This window comes from Anguilla rostrata, chromosome 13 (genome assembly GCF_018555375.3).
Source record: "Anguilla rostrata isolate EN2019 chromosome 13, ASM1855537v3, whole genome shotgun sequence".
Classification (NCBI taxonomy): domain Eukaryota; kingdom Metazoa; phylum Chordata; class Actinopteri; order Anguilliformes; family Anguillidae; genus Anguilla; species Anguilla rostrata.
In genome coordinates, this window is record NC_057945.1 from 22747110 (window position 1) to 22770085 (window position 22976).

The following is a 22976-nucleotide window of genomic DNA, read 5'->3' on the forward strand; positions in this document are numbered from 1 at the left end:
GGAGCAACAGTGTGACCACAATAGCTTGCTGTCCGTAATGAAGGAAGCAGCACCTCCTTTGTTCAGTTGATATGGTATGCATCTATTTTTATATTACAGATGGTGGCACGTTGCTTAATTTTGACTGTGCGCCCCACTCAAACTGGTCAGATGGCAGTTACTGGTGCAGGCAAGACAAACTGAGTTTGCGTTAAACAGATTGCTGAAACAAGCACATTTTCCAGTGTACTTGTTTGTAATAAACAAATTTGTCTATTTGGATAAATCCTACATTCGTAATATTTTTAAATGGTGATCATAGGCTACAAGAAGTTATTGATGCATTGCTCCTCCTTCTACTTATCGATGCACAGCCCCACCCAGGCAGGTCCCTCCCAGATTCTGTTGTTAACCAGTTGTCATTTCTGTCCATCTTAGTGCCATTACCCACCTACTGGGAGTTTATTCCAATGAACTCTTCAAATAACGCATACACTCACGACTGGAAAAAAATCACAGCATGGTTAAGTTCTTGGAAACGCCCAATCCTCCTTAAAACACGAAAATTTGGCTCCGCCCCATCCAATTGGTTACCACCCTCACGGTGACAAAACGCCTACTAACCAACTTATGGGCGTGGCTTCCCCCAAATGTCCCGCCTCCGTGATTTTTTCAATGCAATGGATGTCCGCCTCTTTCCTCTGTGTGTTATCTGTAGAATTTCCCCGCTGTGACTCGGCAGCCATTTTAATTTGATTTCTCTTTAGCTAGCTACTGAACATACTGGACCAATTGGTGCAAGCTAACGCTTGGAGACGGAGGCTAGGATAAAGCGGTGAGAATGAGTCGTCTTTTGATCCAGTTCTGTTGCCCTGCTTTCTTAATGTATTTCCGCTGTCTGTCAATTGTTTTATTAATAAAACGTGAACTTAATTGCAAATGGAGCAACAAAACATCACCGGAAAGCCTCTGCTTTTCCGCCAGAACAAGAGCACAGTGAGAGAATACGCTTCGTTAGCTAGCAAGCTGCTAACTTATCTCCGTGTATTTATTATCTAGACTACATTTTCAAAATATGCTCGTGTTTGTTAAACAGTTATCGTTTTCGGTCTAGTTTGATCCCAAGTCAAATAAAGTGTAATTCCCCATGTTATGGGGGTTTTCGTGGCAAACGGCTTTCTTCCTATACCTTCATGTCCGATCATTTACCCAGACAGAAAGCTTTCCAGACACTTTTGCTTGTTAGTTAGCCAACTAGAGCCTATATGGTTTGATGTCATACATAGCTAAAAAGTTAATGTTTGAATGTTTATTATTATTTTTTAACGATGGTAGTTGATATTTCAAGATGTTATTAATGTCGCTACCTGGCTACGTTTACCAGTGTCGGTTAGATTAGGCGTCTCGATTAGTCTATGAAAAATAGATGATTTTAAGTCGACTAAATGGCTCGACAGGCGTTACCTTAAGTTAGTTAGCTGCATGCCTCCTCTGGCATGTAACAATTTAGTTAGCTCTAGCTTGTTACAAGTCAGATGAGGTATATAGCTAAGGTTAGCTATTTATGATACTAAATTTTGACGATAGCTAATAGATAGACTAAACTGCATCGTTGTAGAATTTACCAGCTGTCACTAGATTAGGTTGTTGTTAATTCCAATTATGCTAGTTGGCAACCGTAAAGTTGTTTTGATGTTTAACGTTAGTCAACAGTAATTGTGTGGGGTTGTGGTAACGTAGCTGGAAATGGCTAGACTAGTCTATGTCGTTACGTCGTTAGACTGGTTTACACAGACTGAATGGCCTGCGATCTAGTCTAGCTATACTAGCTTGTCCATGTTGACTGCCGATTAGACTAGCCAATTTATGCGGAAACAGTCAATCAACAGCATCAAAACACATAATTTATTATTTTACGCCAGTAGCTTCATGGAGAGAGAGGTAAACAATTAACGAACAAATAATTTCATTGATTTGCTAATTTACCAGTTGTGGTCTCACTGAGCCAATCAGAGAACGCTTTACATTCCTTTTTCGACATCTGACAAATTAAAATTGCCATTGAAAGACGTGTCCGAAACTGCTTACTCGCCTATTATTGAGTATACAAGTTGAATTCACGAGATTAAATCACAAGTATGCGGTTCCTTCTTACAAGCACACCATTTTTTAAGGAGATACGGAATTCTTACACAGAGGTTCGGAATTGTCATTAATGTCTCTCCATAACATTGAGCCAACAAAGAAAATAATTATTTGTATTTGTAGTCTAGTCTGATAAAACTGAAACGGGCGTGGTTTTAACCGGAAGTGGGCGTTGCAGAAAGAAACGTAGAAACTAGGCTGACAATTTTTATTTATTTTCATTTTGTCATTGACGCTTCTTTTGTTGGGATATTGAAGTCCTTGTTCTACAATCACTGCAGGTTTAATTGTTAAATTACTTGCAAAAGTAGATGGCTCACAATAAAGCAGATAACTTAAGGGCATCCTGGCAACAGGGGAAAATAGCCTAACAAACCTATGCAACTTTGAAATTTCCTTCGCAATGTTAGATACAATTCAAAATAATTAGACCATTCATGTGGCAAAACACATTTGAAAGTATAGCTAAGTACCTAAAGGCAAGTATTAGACCTTTAACAATACAACATACACTAACATTAGCGAGCTAATCTCCCGATCAAACAGCAGACCCAACGGGAAAGGGAAAAGTAGATTGCTAAGAATAGAGCTAACTGTAACACGAGAAAGTAAGCCTAACAATCCAACTCAAGAAATGTTCTTGCAAACGTTAGATACAGTTAAAAGTAATTAACCTTGGGGCATCCAATCTTATCTGAAAAGGGCTGGTGAGTCACACAAAGGCTACTTCCACGATTGGGGAAACAATCTGTTGCACTCCGTATAGTTATTAGCAGTCATTGGATTATCAAGACAAAAATTCTGGAATGTTGTGTGGCGGGCTGTACAAAAAACAGGGACAAGAACCCAAGTTTGGAAGTTTTCTGTCCTCCTGTGCAAAAAGCTGCTTTTAACTAACGCTATTGTGATGGCTGCTTTTTTTTTTTCCAGTACTCATTTTTTTTCTGTGGGCAAGTATGTCAGAAGTCACCCAGCATCCCAATTAGCCGCTAAGGGTATATGTATCGACCACCCTTAGAGATTAATGGAACTTGTCTTTACTTGAGTCACATTGTAGTAGTGTTTCACCTTTTGTGTTTGAGGTTAATATGAAAGAGGGTGGTTCCTATCAGTATTTATTGCTATCCATACATATTCACAGTTTCAAAATGGCTGTTAAGTAAGGAGTTGGAAACCGAAGCGACGTACGTGCAATTGTACTTCATCAGGATTAAGGAATGCTTGTGTTCCAAGCCTGCTCCAAGTCTAAAGGTTAATATGTTGTAATTCAACATTTGAAATTGTAGTACATATTCAAATATATACAAACTTATGTGTTTTTTTAGAAGGAAAATTCAAATGTCATTTTTTGGGCAATGCTGACAGCCCTACTAGCCACAGAATGAAGTTACATAATCAGTAATAGATATCTAGCTACTTTGGTGTCTAAATTAATTGAAGGTGCATTTGGGTGGAGAAATCAAAAGAAATTGAAATTGCCAGTATAACCTTTACATGACTAATATAAAAAGTAGAAAGTTGTGTGTTCATTTCGAAAGCATGGCTAGACATAAGAGGAATTTTGAAGCGAGCAAACTGGACATGTGTTAACTGTGTCTTTTCAGTTTTTACTGCAGTTTCTTTAAAAATAGCTATTTCAAAAGCAACAAGAGCACACATCAGGCAAAAGCCACACATTGATACTTATTGATACTAAAGTTGGTGCAGCCAGTTAAGTTTAAAGGGGCAATTACTTTTCACATGGGTGATATGGGTGTGTTATGACCCTGGTCATAAGTTTGTGTTTATATTTGTCTCGTGCGTTTGTGTTTTGTCTTTCCAGTTTGTCATCTGATTGGCCGTTTCCATCTCCGGTTACTCGGCTTGGAAAAGCCGCCATTTGCCACTTACCAGTGGAGACTAGGTCTTTTGAATTCATGCTTGGTGTGTTTTGTGTAGTGATTGCTTGATTCAGATTACCGTCTAGCCCTTCTGGTTTGTTTACGGATTAGATCTTGTGTATGACCACAGACTTGTTCCTTTCGACTCCAATTCTTTCCTTAACCCTTCTAGTTTGTTTGCACCGTGATTTTGTGTTTCTGACCATTCGTTCTCTTATTCGATTGCGATTCTCGCCTAGCTCCCCTGCTTTGTTTGCTGATTGGATTTTGTGTTTGACCATTCGCTCGTTCTCGACCTCAACTTGTTTTGCCTTCTGCTCGCCGTATAGTGCTCTGATTAGCTAGTGTGTTCCCAGCTCCACTGCAGATCATTCCATCAGGACACAAGTATGTTATTTTGCTGTTATTTTTCCTTTATTGCTTTTGAAGGTACTCTGGGTGGAGATTTAACAGTAACGTTGGGGGTACGCTATTCCGACTTTTTATTTCAGACTTTCGGCTAACTGTCCAAAGTTCAACATTCAAAGTTCCCCAAGTACCAAGTATTCTTCGAAGACTAGCCAGATTTCAGTTAGATATTGGTAGGCAGATAGGCAGGGCTCTACAGTGCTCCTGTTTTAGGAGCATTTGCTTCTGAAAATTTGTGTGTGCCAACTGGAAAAATAATTTAGGAGCACATATACTAATTGGGACACATTAGTGTGCTCCTAAATTTTTAGCGTAGAGCCCTGATAGGGACTGGAGTTCTAAAAATGTGTTTTGTGTTTACCGTTTCCCTTGGCCTAATATTACATTTTGTCTAAAAATCTGAAACCATTCAGTGTGACAAATAATATAGGAAATCCGGAAGGGGGCAAATACTTCTTCACAGCACTGTAGGCATGCTTTTCTCTTTACTCCAGAAATGGTGCTTTTCCAATGTGAAAAACAGTTCGGGAACCACAGAGTTTCCCATACAACAAATTTATTTTGGTGGCCCGCCCAAGTAGATTTCCTCCTACCCAAGTAGTTTTTTTGGTATTTAGTTCCTTATTTCTGTAAGCAACACACTGTTCTTTTGTAGTTGTTGTTTTTTTTTTTTTTTTTAAATGTCAGAGTACAGCCGATTCTCATTTTTGAAAATTGGTAAAAAAATTAGCTGTTATGCATCGTTTCTTCAAAAGAACATGTCCTCTGGCCTAACCAAGACTGCAAAATTTTCAATAATATTTGGATTAAAGTTAGCTAGCATTTAGCTAGCATCAGCGTTCACCCAGCTAACATTAGCCTGGATAGCTAATGAAAACATTAACTTTTCATTTTTGACAGAGATGAGCATAGAAAAATTCTTCTTTAAAAAGATAACGGTAATGTTATGGAAATCTATCTGTGGTGCAATACCATTATTGTTATAGTAACAGTTAGTTAACAATTAGGTCTACTTTAATTGAAATTGATGAAAATCATTGTGTTTATAAATTAGGGCATTTTGGATATCTGGTATCAATGACTTTAAAGCCCTTTTCTTATGTTTGTCTGATTATATTAGCCTCCCAATCATTCTAATAGGATAAAGGTTTGTCTATAACGGAGACCATTACTGCAAAAATTGTTATAGTTTTGGTTCCTTTTGCTTTATGTTCATTCTCTCTGATGCCTGATGCGAAAAGTGCCGTACGGATTTCATTTTCATCTGGAGACACAGCCAAAGTAAAAATAAATTAAATTGCCCTAACACGAAATATATAGGCTAGTGCCCAAACACAAAATGTGAACTTCCTCTGCGCGGCAAAATGTAATAACCTCTTCATAGTTACAATACATTTTCATAAACAGTGCAAACCCCCCCCCCCCCCCGAACGCGTACATGGAGTCGACCGCCACAAATACATTCTCGACCTATGGTGAAACACTGAACCATCTGTGCCTTGCACTATTGGGAACCTCTGCAATTCCTGAAATGCGTTTCTGTTACTGTTTGGTGTATCTCTGTGAGAGAAATTTGGTTCCCAGAACTATACTACATGGTACGCTTCTGCTGGCAAAGGAAACGCATCCAGATCCGGTTATCTTTGTTTCACGGTACGTTGCTGTATGGTAAGACGGTGGAAAAGGTCCATAAAGACAGTCATGCAGGTCCTGTGTATTTCCCTGCTCATTTTATTTCTGTAAATCGTCTAGCTAATGTTAGCATGGTATGACGACTAGCTGATTGCAGATTGCAGTTAGCGAGCACCAACCCTACAACAAAGCTGGTGCTATCTAACTGCAGTCTGCAACTTTGTGCAAGAATCTCACTGGCCATCCTATGAGTGATAGGTATTAACAAATACCTCTCATTACATTATATTACAATTTGGCAGACACTCTTATCCAGAGCAACAAACAGTAGTGGGGAACATCAATCTTGCTCTCAAGAATACAGAAATGTGGTATCGCCTCAATTGCACAGAGGCCCATTTATAATCAGTAATTACCAAAGAAAGTACAATTAGCCTGACTCTCTTAGGCAGTTATACCTATACCATTATCCAAAAGGAAGTCCAAGGGAAGGAGGAGAAAAAAAACCAAGGTTCTGAATTTGTTGTAAGCTGAAGGTAGCCAGCGGAGGAAGATCGGAATGGGAGTGATATGGCTGAGTCTGGGGGAAGTTGTTGATGTGGAGAATTTGCATGCTCAAACTGCCCTGCGGTTCGCAGAGAGATTGTTGTGGAGTGCCCGGCCGAGATTAGTGGCAGATGAGGTGTGACACAGTGGTGCCATTCAAGGGGAAGAATAGGTCCAGCAGAGTGGAGGGTTGAGTTGCAAAGTAGAGTAGTATTTAGGTTTTAGCCAGGTTTACCTTAAGTTGATGATTTGACATCCAGCTTGAGATTTGTAGGCAAGCAGTGATGTGTGAATAGGCAAATGTTGAGAGAGGCCATGGGAGGAGATGACAGAATTAAGAGACTTTTTCTAGATAGAGGAGAGGGCCAAGGACTGAACCCTGGGGAACACCTGTTAAGTATATCTGAGGTATGAAACTGCACCCCCATCTCACTCATACCTCTCACTTGGGTCCTTCTGGGAAGAATTTGTGTGATCAACTTGTATACCAAAATGCAAGGCAAAAATCCTAAACCTACACAATCTCTTGTGAATCTCATAGCAATGGATTTTACAGGTTTGGTCATTTGCACTCAAGGCAATACTGTAGAAGGCATCAGCAGCAATACGATTTTAGATTTGGGAAAGTAACAGCATGCAAAAGCATTTTTTGATACTATTGAATGAAAATATGAATAATTCCCTGACTTGATGTTTATATTTGGTATAGGTTGCCCAGTTGTATGAGCTGTCCAAACTAACCCCAATTAATGTTGTTTTTACAGGGCACATCTTTCAAGGCTTATGTAGTTCAGCTGTTGGCTTATGCCATGAATTGTGAAGAGGAGGTTCCTCAAAAGGCAGTTCACTCGTGGTCCAGAATTGCCTCGGCTGGGCAAACTGCTCTGGTGGAGGCACTGAGGGTTTTCAGTCCTATGTCAAAGGACCTGTCCGATACTGAGATGCAGCTTGTGTCCTTTCTACAGGGACTCAAAGATGAGGGTCACAAGCCCATTGTGCTCAAAAGCAAAGATGTGTATGGTTATAAATCTTGCACAACAGAACCCAAACCAGTAGAGAAGACAAATAAACCACTGGACATTGGCAACAAAGTTTCTAAGGTTCAGAAAGCTACCAAGAGAAGAGGAAGAAAAGCCCTTTGCAAGAAGAAGGAAATCGACTACACGCTCTTGAGTGCAGCAGCTAAGATGATTGTAAAGAATCAGCCTAAGATAATGTTGACTAATCTCTCACATGAGTCTCTCAGGCGGACTGTGCTTGCTAAACCTCCACTCTACACTGTTAGACCTGTCCAGATGCAACCATGCTTGAAATTGGCAAACATAACTGGTACCTCAGGGGGCCACACTGCAAGACTGCAGATACGATCTGATATGGGGCCTCAAGGGATAACCATACCAAATTCTCACCGCCCAGTAACGTTGTCAGGGATACCACTTCCGCCCTTGGAAACTGCTGGTAAAACGCCAAAAGCAGTTGTTTCCGAGAACATGAGACCTGTTTCCTGTCCTGTCAAAGTGGACGTGGCACTCATTGGAGACTCTGCTCCAGTTGTGTGTCCGAATGGCAGACTTTTGAAAGAAAGTGGAAACTACAAAATGGTTCCAGTGAATATAGGCCAAGTTGGTGTTGCAAGTGACAAGCTTGACTGGAGGGACAAGGATGCAGTCAGGGTGCTGAACTGCCAAACAGATCTGGATATGTCCAGGTCAGTCTGGGTCACGAAAGGCCAAGAAGACTCTAAACTGAATGAGAATAACTTGAGATTGGAGGTTATCAAGGTGGATGACTCTATCACTGATGAGGAAGTCAGACGGAAAGCCCAGAAGATCTTGCAAGTTAATTTGTCTCCTGTGATTCAGATTCAGCCGCTCCTTGCTTATCCAGTATGAACTGCAGCCATTTCAAAGAAGCTCCCAGTTGATATTTGAAATGACATTTGATTGATTAACTTTTAAATGAAGGCATAGCTGAGCCCTAACGCTATCATTTTTGGATTATATTCTGGGAATGCGAGTGTCATATTGCCGTTATCATTTTGAGTGAACAAACATGTTCCCAGACGTAGAAAATTAAGACAGTGGTATTTTCACAAGATGCTGTTTGGATATGCTACTTTTCATTAGGTATACTTGGGTATGGTGCAGATTTTGTAAGATTAAATTCCCGGTTTATTGCCATTCATTTTTTTTTTTTTTTTTTTAAATAAAAAAAGAAAACAATCTAATAGCAAAGCCATGTCATATTACTATGCAGTATCCATAGATTTTTGTAAGGCAAATGCGACATTTCCTTTCCTACTTGGTTGAATTCTAACCAAGATTTCTGATTGGGTTCAATTTCCTGCAGTGTTTTTTCCCCCCATGTTGAAATGGATTTGCCTTTCTGCATTGGAAATAGATTTTCATTGAGGACGGAGATGGGTAGAATACATTCTGGATATACACGGCTGTGCATTTTGTCCCCTTTGTATTTTAAGTTTTCTGCAAATGCATTTCCATAACAAATGAATGAAACCTTTTATGCTTAATGTCGGCACATTGATTTTTTTATTAATTTTTTTGTGTGTGTGTGTGGGGCAAAGCTTATTTTGTACAGAAAGTTAATTTATTTACACCAAGAGTAGATGGATAAATTGTTGCTGCCCTGTGGGGGAAGTAAATATTTTTCTTCCTCCTCAGGGGTATGTCCTTCTAGATTTGAAGCAAATTGGGGTAATGTATCCCGGTTTGTTCTTGGATCTATTACATGTAAACAACGGGATAATTCTGTGTGTGTGTGCATGTGTCTGTGTGTGTTTGTCAGGGGGTGGGAGGGTTTTTAGTTGGATAGTTGGAGTGCGAGTCCATTTCAACTATAAAATTTTCTGGACGTATTGTCTGGTACTAGTGCTCTTAGATTTAAAACTCAGTTTTTATTAAATTAATTGAAGTGCGTGTTTAAACCTGTTACAGCTCTTCATTCACATGCATTAACACACTGTCTTCTGACATGTTCTTACCAAAGTGATTAACAACATTGTGAGTAATGTGTTGGGTATCTATATTTTTTTCCCAGATGGAATTTGGCAGAGATGAAAGAAAAAAGAAAAAGAAAAAAAAAACCTTTCGTGGAGTAATGTGTGCTCCTGAAAATGTGCCCTTTTGCATCTCTCCTGGTGCTTGAATTTCAGTTATTTTTCACTCCTCTTGACATAACTTCATACGAAATAACAGAATGAATGTTGCCAATGTAAATTGCTTGAATTGTCTTAATTGCCTTTGAAGTTTATTTTGCCTAGATGCTCAGAGAATTTACTTTTATTGTGAAAAGCTGCTGGGTGCTAAAGGGTTTGGTTTGAAGACTTGGATTTGTTAGAGGCCCCTTGTTAGGGTTTTTTTATTCTAATGTGTGAATTGTAGAGTTAGACAGTTTGAAACACAATGTTTGACTAAATATACATTCACAAATTTTGTCTTCATAAACTTTTTTCAGTTGTGCCAACTGCACAGCACAAAATCTTGGTGGCTATTTGAGAAATACTGAAATAAATTTTTCAAAAAGGAAACCAGTAAGTTTTTTTTCTTCTAATAAGATTTAAAATTTTAGATTTAGTTTTTTCCTAATTCACAATTCTCGATATGGCTGTTATGTGATGAGGCAGAGAATACCCAGTCAATCAAAGCCCTCCCACCCTGGGCAGTTCCTTGGCCAGTTATGCATCAGTGCACCAGCCACAGCCAGCACTGGAATGGTCAGGATTAGATCCCAGACTGGGGTGCGTGTCTTCATTGAGCACAGTGCTTTAGCTGGAAACGACTCCTGAGAAGTTCTTTCCCACTTGTACTTGGATTATCTATAAACGTTCCACGGATTTTCTGACAGTAAGTAGGCAAAACTTATAGCCTACTTGCTGCTGTGATTTTAGATAAGGGAGGGGGTTATTGGCATTTCTTAAAGCCACTCCAACGTGATAAATTATATAATTACACTGATTGTGGTAGAATGGCTTGGCTGTCATTTATTATTAAATCTTATGGATATTGCACAGTGGTAAACTGCATTCTTTGAACTTTTCAGGATTGAATTGGCAAATGTTTTACAGGGGCTTCACATTGGTTTATAGTAGCCTACAGTTAAATAAAATACAGATTTTGTTTTTCCTTTGTACTAAAGTCATTTTCTTCCTAATGCAATTGGTTCTGTGAACAATGTTAAGATATGTTGAAAAAGCTGTACTGTCAGTGTTGTATATTTGGTATAACTGTTAAGAATGGTGAAATAAACCTTTGTTTAAGATTCTGTTTTTTTCTGGAGAGGCCTTGTAAGTGTATTGTAGGGCAGCATACAGAAGCGTGCCCCTTATCATACCCCCAAAGGAAAACAGTCAGCGAGGTTTGATAAAGAGATTGCCCCAATACTGCCCTGGATCACCATTATGAAAACCTTCAGTTTTCTATATACAGTTTATCACATTTGGTGGTGTTGGAAAGCCAATGTCATGAGAAACAACTTAATGTCATTGATGGTGTGGTATAGTGGGCGCTGAATGAAGATCTTGGAACACCATTCAAAAGTGAACAGTAGGTAATGCAAGTTACCTTTGAGTCAGCAGCCAGCTGTACTACAAAGGTCACCCTGGATTGATAGGCTTGCAAACAGGATCCTTGATTTTGCAATTGTGTCTTTCTTTAATGACTTGGGGTTTTTTGTATCCTTGGGAAAAGTGTAATGTATATTGCCATTGTTGTACATACTCTACAAGAATTTGCATTCACTTCAAACTGGCCTACCACTTTGACTTCCACTGCACACCCTGCAGTTTTAAGGTGCTAACACACATAGAAGTCAGGATATCTGCATCCTGTAGTCACTCATATATACATTAGTGCCATCACAAGATACACAATTGTATCTGTGCAGACTACACAAACCAGAGGCACGTCTGCATCTATCAGGATTGATAGCAACCTGTATAGAGCCACAGTACTGGAGGAAAGAGGCTTTAGCCCCTCATTTATATTCTACAGTGCCATGAAAAGGTATTTGCCCTCTTCCTGATTATTATTCCTATTATTGCATATTTGTCACACTGAATGGTTTCAGATCATTAGACAAAAAACTTGAGTAAACTCCAAACACTTTTTCTTATTATTTTAATGAAAAACGTTATCAAGAACCCATGTGCAACAGTTAACACCTACACTCATCCATTAACATTTGCACAGCTGACAATGGGGGGATTCAACGCAAAAACAGCTGTTTCTGTAAAATGGTAAAATGCCATTTAATAAAAGATCAAAGAATGCTAAAGCTGTTTCTCCCTGGAAAAACAGCAGGTAGCTGGTTATTCTGTCCCTGGTTTCTTCCCCCCCCTACCTGATTACCTCATACAGGTAACAATAGCAGCTGGAAAGTTACTTTAATGCAAGTTGATTATAACCCCTGGCCTACCTTTAGATGTTTTGGAAAAAAGAATGTGAACCTTTCTGGGCCAGATGGCAGCTGTGGTCACAGTGGTGCCAGGCTTGCCAGAGAGGAAGACACGATTGGCATGGTGCTTATGAATTCCAGCTGAATTCTGGTTTGTCAAATGATCTAGCCTTGCCTGTATAGGATTAAGAATTAAGCCTATTCAGGGATTTCCTTTTAGAAAAGATAATAAACTTGAGGTCTCGGGACACAGCAACTGGCCAAATTTGGTAATAGGCCCATAGCCTCAAATCTCCTAGCGTCCCTAGCAAATGTCCATTATATTATCTATTATATTATTTTGTATTATCCATCCAATTAATAATGGTAAGCTAAAATATTGAAAACGGTGTGTTGTGGTTTTTAATGGTTGCTATAAATGTGGCAAAAAATGATTTCTCAGAGAATAATGGTCTTGTGCACTGGCACAAAGTCTACCAAGATTACATTACATTACAATACAGGCATTTGATGTGGCAATATCAGGGCTGCCTTGGCCAATTGATATGCGTCAGCTCTTCCTGGCACGAATTCCTTAAAGTAATCTTTGCAAGGTCATAGTCACGCTACATGACACACCCTTGTCGTCAATGTGCTTGTTAGCTGTATATTTTGCTGTATCCATCAAATCTAGCACCATTTTAATTAATTAACCACTGGAAAACATATCTCTTATTAGTTTTTACTAACCAGTCTAGATTCCTTCATTCCAAATATTTCAGCTTGTCTGTGTTAATTCTACCTACCCAGTGTTAGCTAGCTAGCGTATCTCATTTTTTCCTGTATTAGCAATGGGGATAGGTCAGCTGCATATTTCTGCTACAACCCTTGTTGACTGTTCTGCACAACAATATGTACTATCTGAATTCCATGCTCCCCTGCCCATTGGAACCAATCAAATGCTGCATTTAAAATGGCTTCCTGTTCCCAACATAGTGCACTATTTCAGCATCAGCCATTTTGTAGAACTGCTTTTGAAGGGGTCACATTCGGGAGCAGATATTCAAGTGTTGACTACATACAGTATACAGTAAAATAACATTTTAATATGTTATTTATTATGGCTTTTTCATCTTTGAACTTCAGTGTGGTATGAACAATTTGTGCACCAGTTAATGCAAAAAATGACTGCATTCATGAAAATGCAACACTTTCCTCCTGCTGTGTTTGACTGTAACATTGTTTTTGTCCTTGTAGTGTGTAGGGTTGTTTTTTAGTGAAGCCATTAGTCTTTCTCTTTGCTGACAAACATAAAATCTTGGCATCTTGTTTAGTCTTTGTCTTGCCAGCCTACAGGGTTAACCTGCCCAGACCCCGCATTTCAGGGACTACAAGCTCTGCCAAAACCCCCCAACCCCCTACCAAATGTTTCTGTCAACAGCTGAGCTTGCCTGGGGTCAACAGTTTGATTGACAGATGCACATAAAGGATGGTTGTCCCGGTTATGTTTTTGGTGTGTCATGTGAACTATTTGCACTGTTTCAGTGAACATCTGCTCTATGAAAATGCAATTGGGAAGCAGAGGGGGGTTGGCAAGTGCCTGATGGGGGACTGGTGTAGATTGTGTGGGGGTTGGGCTGTGCCTGTTGGGGGATGGGTGAAGATGGTGTGTGGGTTGGGCTGTGCCTGATTGGGGATGGGTGTAGATGGTGTGGGGGTTGGGGTGTGCCTGATTGGGGATGGGTGTAGGTGGTGTGGGGGTTGGGATGTGCCTGATTGGTGGTGGGTGTAGATGGTGTGGGGGTTGGGATGTGCCTGATTGGCGGTGGGTGTAGATGGTGTGGGGGTTGGGGTGTGCCTGATTGGTGATGGGTGTAGATGGTTGGGCAGTTGTGAATTCTGCTCCCAAAAGGGAAATGGGAAGCCATAAAAGGGCTAGCTAACACCATTAACTGCTGTTCCTTCCTTTAGGGCTATAACGTGACAACGTGAAAAAGCAAATGTTTTTATCTGATGTCTAAACCCAAATCTATTATACAAAGCACAAATATGTGGTTTCTCAGTCTATCATATTTGTGAGATCTTGGTGCCCGTAAAAAGCATTAGTTTACATACTTGTCGGTTATTAACTATTTGTAATTTCAAATTTTGTTGTTTGATCACGGACTTAAATCTGAATATTGTCTTTGTACTTGTGTGTCTTAATGAATGTATGTATTCCCTTTAACAAATGACTTTGGGTAAAGAAAATTTTGTTGGAAAACAGTATACAATTTTAATAGTTCATGATAAAAGCAAATTAAGCATCTGCTGAGATGTTTTTAATATTACAAAGCAGAAAGAATAAAAATGCCAATGAATTAAGTGAAACATTAACTTACCACTTTCCCTACTATATCTGACATTTTCTGAAACCAAACATTTTATTTATATTCAGTAATGTGTTTGAAGGAGAGAATATTGTGGACTGTTTTCCACTGCTCTGCATTGATAAGGGGATCCCAAGAGATTGACTTTAGGATTATACAAGTCCACTGATGGCTCACAGTTACTTATGACAAAAGTATAAAAGTATCTGATTTAATTTTTGGCTATAACACAAGAAACTCGATTTTTGCACAGGTTTTAAAACATTATAGGGTTATAAATAGCGTTTGTTTTTTGTAAAAAATAAAAAAGGTAAACATGCTTAAGCTAAAGATTAAACAAATGATTAAAAATAAGGTAGATTAATTATATTGAAAATGCTATAATATGGTACTTAAATTCTAGCTTGATATCTCAAAACTATAATATGTTTTAAGCTCACACACTGTCAACACAAAAACATTAAACCAAGTTTGCACAGTCCCAATATCCAAATTTTACATGGGCGTGACACCCAGGGGTGTCTTTACCAACAGCTGTGTTCAGTGGAATCAACATGACACAGAGGTGTTTTTAAACACACCAATGCTCACAGCTCGAATGCCATCTCCACTCTAGTTTCTGCGTGTCGTCACCATGAAAAACATTCAGTCAGCCAGTAGACTGAGATGAGAGCATGATTTTCAGTGCAAGAAGTATTCAGGTCAAGAGAAAAACGAAACCCTCCAGTTAAAATCCCGCTTCTTTGACTGAATAGTTTCATGTTATTCATTAAAAGTCAAGCAGCTCAACACTAACCAATATAATGGAAGACAGGTAAAAGATAATAAACAATATTTAAAGGATTTGGTTAAAACTACAGATACTGCTATTTGTAATAAATGATCACCTTTTCACACATTGTTGGTTCTGAAGGAAAACAGCTACTATCATCTGTTTGTGGCAAGCTATTACCTGTTGCCATAGAAACAGACAAGAGAAAACTTCCAAATGCAGTTGTAGGCTGAAAACAAATACAGTGCATTCCATAAGTATTTGTACAGTGACAATTCTTGTGGTTTTGGCTCTGTATTCCACGAACATTGGATTTGAAATGAGACCAGTAATATGAGGTTAAAGCGCAAACTGTCAGCTTTAATTTGTAGGTATTTACATCCATATTCCTTTTTTTATGCGTGGTCCCCCCATTTTGGGCAACCAAAATTAATTGGACAATTGGCTGCTCAGCTGTGTGTTGTTGCATCATTAGTTCAGGCACAAGGAAGCAAATAAAGGGTCTAGAGTTGATTCTATGTGTGGCCTTTGCATTTGGAGTCTGTTGCTGTTGTTTCAAAACAGGAGGACCAAAGATGTGTCAATGGCAGTAATGCAGGCAAACCATTGGGTGTGTCAAAATAAACTGTGTGATGTTAAGGAGCAACAATGCCCTGGTCAGTTCAGCAACAGCAAACAACCATGGAGGACCACTGTAATGGATGACAAAAAACACTATCAATTGTGAAGAAAAAAACTTTTTCAACTGTTGAACAGATAAAAACACTAAAATAAAGAGAAGTCAACAGTATAACCACAGAGGGTTCACTGCAAGATGCAAACCACCGGTAAACCTCAAGAACAGAACAGCCAGGTTAAAGTCTACAAAAAAGTACATTAAAAAGAGTTGTTTGTCTGTACAGATGAGATGAGTATTTATGTGTACCAAAGTGTTGGAAAGGAAAAGTGTGGATAAACAAAGGATTTGCACATGATCCAAAGCATACCACCATCATCTTTGAAACATAGTGGATGTAGTAATGTGGCTTGGGCATGTATGGCTGCCACTGGAGCTGGCCTGCTTGTTTTTATTGATGATGTGATTTCTGAGGTATACATAAATATCTGCTCAGTTTCAACCAAATTCCTCAAAACTCATTGGACAGTGCTTCACCTTGCAGCAGGACAATGACCCCAAACATACTGCTGGCTTCTCATGGATTTGGAGTTTGCTGGCTAACGTGGTATCTAACCTGACCATGTGTATGAATGGGGAAACCTGGGTGTTTTTTCTAAGTCGGCTCTTGGTTGTTATACCCCTGCTTGGACTTGTTGGACTGAGTCGCATGATTTACTGGACTGGACTGAGTCACATTTGTCGTTTTAACCCTATCTGTCCTGTACATTCCTACTGTGAGTGACGGCTCCCTTCTGCATCGCACCTGAACCTAAACTGCAGGGCCGGCTTCCTTTTGATGTTTACCACTAGGCAATATTCTCACTGTGGATCACGTTGCAAACTGAATACAAACATCGCCGCCAGTGGTGTCCAGCCCATTCAAATTGAGGGGTCAATTTGCATTTACTGCAATTATAGCAATAAAAGGCAGTAAAACAAAAGAATTTATTTTTTAACTTAATTGACTTAAAAGCCAATCTATTGCTTTTCAGATAACTAAATATCTGTTGAAAAAAAATACTCCTGTATGTAAAGAGAACATTGGATGGTCAGATATACCGACCATGTTCTTAGAGGACGCTTGTTGGATTGAGTTGAAAATGGCATCTAACCTAGAAAACAGCTTCAGCTTGAATACGAGCAGAGGCATTTTAGATTACAAAAAGATTTATATGGACAAAAAATCATAAAGTACTGGATATGACGAAAGAGAATATAAGTACATTACACATGGACATTTAAAACTTTTTTCTGAATGATTCATTCTCAGGCACTGCTCTGAAAGAGTATATGATTTTTATTTTTCATGCTAAAATAAATGAGACAGCATAACTGTAGAAAGAATAAGATTTATGATCTTAAAAACTGTTAACTAATTATGGAAATGGAAAAAAACCTGCAGACCTGGCAGTTGTCCAAGATCAGAGTTGAAGGCTTCTGCACTGAAGTAAATAAGTAATTATCAGACAAGGAAATACAACTGCTTCAGTAAGCATTCTTTTTATTCATAAATTTCATACACTATATTATGGAGATTTGAATCAATCTTAAGTTGTAACTCAGTTACATTATAATTACTGCAGCCTCAGATTTGGTAGCAGGACACATGCTAAAGCTGAAAAGCTCAATTTTAGCTATTTAAAACAATTTTCACTCCACTTGTCACTGAATGGTATTACCCCTTCTTAGCCCACTGCTGCCAGATCGGTGTGATTGGTGCTGTCTTGTTGGAAGTAAGGATGGTGATTATGGAGGTCATTGGTCAAGTGGAGTATTCGGACATTCACAGTAAACATCCTTTCATTTAGCAAATGTAAGCTTTTTGTAAGACTTGTAATCACCAAGGTCAGCTATTTACATACCCCTGAGTATGACGGGTAGCTGAGCAGGCAGTAAGAAAACAATGTAACTAGATATGTCTATGTTCAATATTGCAAAATGAGTTTGAAAGCTAACATTTGAACAAGTTTTCAGTTTTCTGTACTAACTACCTAACATCGGCTAACTCATACTATCTGAAGTCATACATAAAAAAATCCTACACATGTAAAATCGTACTGTGATGCTTCCTGCTTGAATTGAATACAGTGTGTATGTTCAAACTTGGTAATTATGTAAGTATTAACAAGAGAAGCTAGGAATTCAATTAGAACACATAGATTTTGCAACTACCTCCTGGACTGATTTTATAATGTAAAAAAATAGCTTTGGAATAGCTGTAATAGCTTTGGAAGGCCCACAAATTTTACATTTATTCACATTCCTCCAGTTGTACTTAAAATTTTCAGTGTATAACTAAAGCATTTCCTGTTCTTTAAACTGCTCAAGGACATGGTGAGTGCCAGGAGAATCAGCTTCCGGTGAATCCTAAAACGGAGAATATGCATGTTTTTTAATTCACAACATTTGGCTATCAACTGACACATATTTTAAAAATGTATTTAATTCATACATACATTTGAGCTTTGCACAGTTATTTCATATCCTCCTTTCATATCTTGTATGGTATTCAGACAGAAGGAAATTAGGAAGGATTACAGATAGAGATGGGATCATACCAAAGAAAGCAGGATCAAATCCTAAACAATATTGGGGGGATCTGTATTTGGCTTGAGAGCTGGCCACCCTATGGCCTTGCGACACACGCTTTGGCACAAGTGTGTGTCGCAAGGCCATAGGGTGGCCTTGTGACACACTGTCTGTTTGGATTAAAACATGCAACTTTGATGTAACTATTGTTATAGAAAAGAGTACTTACTCCAAATGGTTCTACAAAAGCACTGTAGCCAGTGTAGAGAGGATTAGGGATGGACACCAGAGAAGAATTCCCTTCTGTCCAGCTGGGGTTGCCTTCGTCATCATCATTCTGTGGCAGGAGAAACACAACCACCACATTTTATCTGACTGAAGTAGAAGAGCTATCTTTCATACAAATTACATTTCCATGAATGGTCCCTCATACAATAAAATATGCAGTATTTTAATTTAGTGACACATATACTGTAATTAATTGAATAACATGTTGAAAAATATGGAGACATTTTCTTCAGTACCTGTCATTGTCATTTTATGTTCTATTGTCATTTTAAAGAGCGCTGGCTTTACTTTAGTCTTCCAAGCTTCTGCGCTACCTTTGCAGAAGCTTAGCTCGGAGTGACAATATAGCATCCATGATACATATACTTGGGACACTGCAGCCCATTCAAACACAAGACAGGCCATGGACTATCTTTGATAGCAGAGATAATACAGTGAATCTGTGGTACTTATTCTCACTCTTGGAGAGCAGCAGGAGGAATATTAATTTATTTGTTTGTTTTTCCCTAAAATCAACGACAGATTCAGACCCAATAAACTAGGTGAGGTTCACCAATTAAGTACCGAGTCACAATGAAAAACTGTACACCCTTCTGGGCATGAGTGAACACCACTGTATCAAATCAGGCTTGCTTGACACTTATTTACCTTAAAGTACTGAAATCTGAAGGCATTATTCCTGTGCTTAAGAAAGTAGTATCCCAGGCCAGCAACAACAGCGATGAGAAGAAACACGATGAGGACAGAGGCCACGGCACCCGTTCCAGACTGTGCATGTGATGCGGAGGGCATGGGCCGCACCTGTACAACACAGGATTTGGCTATGACCCACAGCACTCTTTCAGATATGAAATATACTGAAAATATATTGGGGGTAAAAAATATTACCAAGATATTTCGGCATTTCGTATAATATATGTACACATTTATTGCAGCTTTCAGATACTAATGTGTTTTTTTTTTCAAATACAGTCCAGTGAAATATATTTGCTATTTTTAAATTACACATATTTACAGTATGTTGCAGTATATTCCATGTGGTTAGCCTTCTGCAACATGGTACAGACCATGCTGCTTAGAGAGGGAGGTCAGGAGAGCACACAGATTAATCATAGGTCATTCACCCTCTCACTCTGTCCAGGCTGCAACTAGCTACACCTAGCTACACCACACTTTTACTAGCAAAAATTCTTGTGTTTCATAAACAAATAAAATTATGTACAGTTTTCAGAAAGTTTGTAGCAAACAGCACCAAAACACCAGGGCTTAAAAACAGGTGAACTTCCAGTGGTCACTGCCTCTGACTGGGCCAATGGCAAATCAGGCCAAGGGAGTACATTGTCCAATGAGCTGTCAATGTACTTACAGGTTTGGGAGGGGCCTTCAACGGCCCCTTAATGATATGGATGATTCCATTGGTTGCGGGGATATCCCAGTCTATGATCTGCTTTCTGTTTACCAGCTTGAAAAGTTGTGAACTCTGTGTGATGAGGAAGCATCTTACATTACACAAACCACCATGAGCTTAATATTGTTTATAAGAAAGCTTCTTGCAATAGTGGCCCACAAAGAAATTGGTTATTTTGTGCAGTGACTAACCTCTTATTAGAAGGTATCTTCAGTGTTTGGAGTTAAAATATTTTAACATATATGTCAAAACATTTTCAAGTTCGCTGTAGCTACTACCATACATATAACAGGTGCAGAGTTAACCTGACTGGTGTGAATGTCTATGGAAAGTGTATACAAGTTATCTCACAAGCATCTCACCACCTGCCTTAACTCCTGCCATGACTCCACCAGTGTGTTCTTACCCACAGTTTAGGCACAACTCATTAGTAGTGCAGGTTACTCACATCAGAAAGTGTTGTGTTGCCTGGGGTTATGGTCACTGAGAGGTTATAGCCCAGGCGAGAAGGGATGACTGCACCATGCTTCAGGTCATTATAGAGGTGAATACTGTTGTTGGTAGAGATGTGGTACTCCACGTCCCTCCACGATAAACTCTGTAATATATTTCATGACCATCATAAAACATTCTTCAATTAGCCTTGATTTGGAAAAAAAACTGGAAGGCATACTTCACAATGATCTGACAAAATCATTACCTCATTTCCATAAAATCCAGCATTTTCTGGGACAAACAGTGTTACAAATGTTGAGCGCTTTAAGAGGTAGTTCATCAGCCTTTCTCCATCTTTTGTGGAGTTTGCGTAGCTCAGCAGTGCCTGGGGAATGGGAGAGTAGGATGATTAACACAATATAAAATGAGCTGACTGTTTGCATTTATAATATTTACTGTGTTTTACGATGAGGATAAAAACTAGCTAAACAAGATAGTTAGGAATGCCGGTGCCTTATTTGGTAAGAGTCTGAATTCACTGGATACCACTTAAAGTACATGCTGAGAACCAAATATATACAGGACCCTTAGTAACCAAGATCACCCTTTCTGATAAGCTAATGTAATATAAAAGTTTTTTTAGCAGTAGGTTTGTTTGCTAAACTGATAAGCCGAAAGCAAATAGATTCCTTTATAAACACATTATGAAATTTGATACTAGCGACAAAATTACAGCTGTATACCTCTTTACAGTAGTTACAGCTTTATTGCCTAAAATGGTGTATGTCACTAATATCATCAGTGTCATTATTCATTTATCCAACATATATGTTTTGTATTATCTAAATGTTCACTGTGATGCTTTGTGATAAAGCAATTTTCCATTCTTTGAATGATTAAAGCACAACTACTAATAGTAGTAGTACTAGTCAGAAAGATGCCATACTCACCCTATAGAACACAGAGAATTTTGAATTGGTGGCAACAACAGTAACTAGGTTTCCATTGCAGTATTCCCCATTACCAACATAATTGGATCCACAGTCACAAGATACATCTGAAAAGAGAGTCCACACAATGTCAGTTAATCAGGAAAACACCCCAATAAACTCTATTAATCAGTCATAACCATGTATTATGTTACCTTTCACTCTGTGGCAGTAAGTGTCGTATTTGCTGCTGGGGTCGACAGGGTTTTTGTAGAGCACAACTCCCACGTGGTTGTCACCGCATTTAACAGAGGGAAATCTGATTGGATAGCCTACCTGTTTCCCATCTATCCACCCTGCAACGCACGAGTGCATCCCCAGCTGGAAATAAAGTTGACATTTCTCTTTAGTCCTAGTTTTACTTTTACTTTCAGTTTTAGCTTTTTTGGTGTAGTTTTGGTTTTAGCTTAGTGTAGCTCAGTCTTAATGCTCATCCAAAAATTTAACTATGACATCAATAAAAAATATGCATTAGCCAAAGAAATGCCTAGGAGCTTGTAGATGATCAAACTAAACATAATTGTAATATAAACACAAATACAGCCAAACTAGTTAACTAGTAAAGGAATGTCACCAATTGTTACCATGTCTTTCTATCAATATAGGAGACATTACATAACTTGTAGCTGATAACATTAAAAATCTTCTGCATCTGCATCTTGGGTCTCCTCCAATCCTTACCCTATAACACTCCTACTTTTTGTACTAGTTGATGTTATGGTCTTTTTTTATGATTTTAGTTTTTTTTCTGTGGGCTTGTTATCGATGCTGATATTGGCATTAGTGCTTCAGTGATTACATATATAGATACTCATTAGTGCTTTAGTGATGATATGTATACATACTCGCTGGACTGGGAAAGTTGTTAGTCTGGCACTATTTCTCATTCTAAGTTGTTCCATGGATGATAGCACATGCTAAAGGAATGTGATGTAATGTGAAGTAAAAATCAGGACATGATTTGCACTGGCCGCTGGGCTTACCTGCTGGGCATCAGACAGCTGTGAGAAAGTGGCCATGGTAGCCTCCTCGGCCTGGCAGGCTGTCTCAGCGTCTGTGTAGTTCAGCTTGTATTTCCCCAAAGGTGACCTCAGATGGAACACTCCGGCAGTGTTCTCTGAAACGCAAAGAAAACCACTATTTCTTACAAGAGCAGGTAGAGTGACGCACCTATTCCATGTAAAACCACCAACAAACTGGGCGCTCTAAAAAACATCATAACCCTGTATGGAGTTAATACCAGGGGTGGGTCAATTTTAAATACTTTAACCCTTTAAACTGCAGGCTACTTACAGTTTTGAACAAAACATATTCTTTCACCAATATTCAGAACAAAATTCTTCTTTAATATTACTGTTCTGGTTAATAGCATGCTTCACTGAAAATTATCAGGGTTCTCAGAAAACTGTTCCCATTTTAATTGCATGTAGGGTTACATAATTTAAAATATGCATTTGATAAAGCTCTGATAAACAAGCTATACGTTTTTCTCTACCATTGCTGAAGATGCTATTAACCACTTAGCTCAAATAACCACATTCACTATC

At 38.8% G+C, this 22976-nt stretch overlaps 2 protein-coding genes across 4 annotated transcripts in view; one reads left to right on the plus strand and one right to left on the minus strand.

Annotated features, from left to right (window-relative positions):
* Window positions 1-655: 655 nt before the first annotated feature.
* Window positions 656-10871, plus strand: ccdc71 (coiled-coil domain containing 71). Of its 3 annotated transcripts, none has more exons than XM_064306803.1 (2): window positions 656-814; window positions 7355-10871. In XM_064306803.1, exon 2 carries the CDS (start codon window positions 7400-7402, stop codon window positions 8480-8482), a length of 1083 nt encoding a protein of 360 aa, XP_064162873.1. In that variant the 5' UTR covers window positions 656-814; window positions 7355-7399; the 3' UTR covers window positions 8483-10871. The 3 variants fall into 3 exon arrangements, with proteins under 3 accessions (XP_064162873.1, XP_064162874.1, XP_064162871.1); XM_064306804.1 differs by lacking the exon at window positions 656-814 and adding an exon at window positions 5847-6065; XM_064306801.1 differs by lacking the exon at window positions 656-814 and adding an exon at window positions 6896-6998.
* A 6393-nt stretch (window positions 10872-17264) lies between these two features.
* The window catches only part of stab1 (stabilin 1), a 32860-nt gene continuing 27148 nt past the window's right edge, over window positions 17265-22976 (minus strand). Inside the window, exons 61-69 of the mRNA XM_064304180.1 lie at window positions 22413-22546; window positions 21585-21750; window positions 21391-21497; window positions 20706-20825; window positions 20454-20603; window positions 19964-20077; window positions 19246-19398; window positions 18539-18646; window positions 17265-18147 (exon numbers count right to left, since the gene is read on the minus strand). Coding sequence (XP_064160250.1) covers window positions 18076-18147; window positions 18539-18646; window positions 19246-19398; window positions 19964-20077; window positions 20454-20603; window positions 20706-20825; window positions 21391-21497; window positions 21585-21750; window positions 22413-22546 — 1124 coding nt within the window. The 3' untranslated portion in view covers window positions 17265-18075. The remainder of the gene's footprint in view (window positions 18148-18538; window positions 18647-19245; window positions 19399-19963; window positions 20078-20453; window positions 20604-20705; window positions 20826-21390; window positions 21498-21584; window positions 21751-22412; window positions 22547-22976) is intronic.

What these genes read in the sequence shown, in the direction of transcription:
- ccdc71 (XM_064306801.1), top strand. Translation starts at nt 6,906, where the DNA reads ATGGGAGGAGATGACAGAATTAAGAGACTTTTTCTAGATAGAGGAGAG. An exon ending in ACCTGTTAAGTATATCTGAG is followed by an intron (nt 6,999 to 7,354) that starts GTATGAAACTGC and finishes TTGTTTTTACAG; the next exon opens with GGCACATCTTTCAAGGCTTA.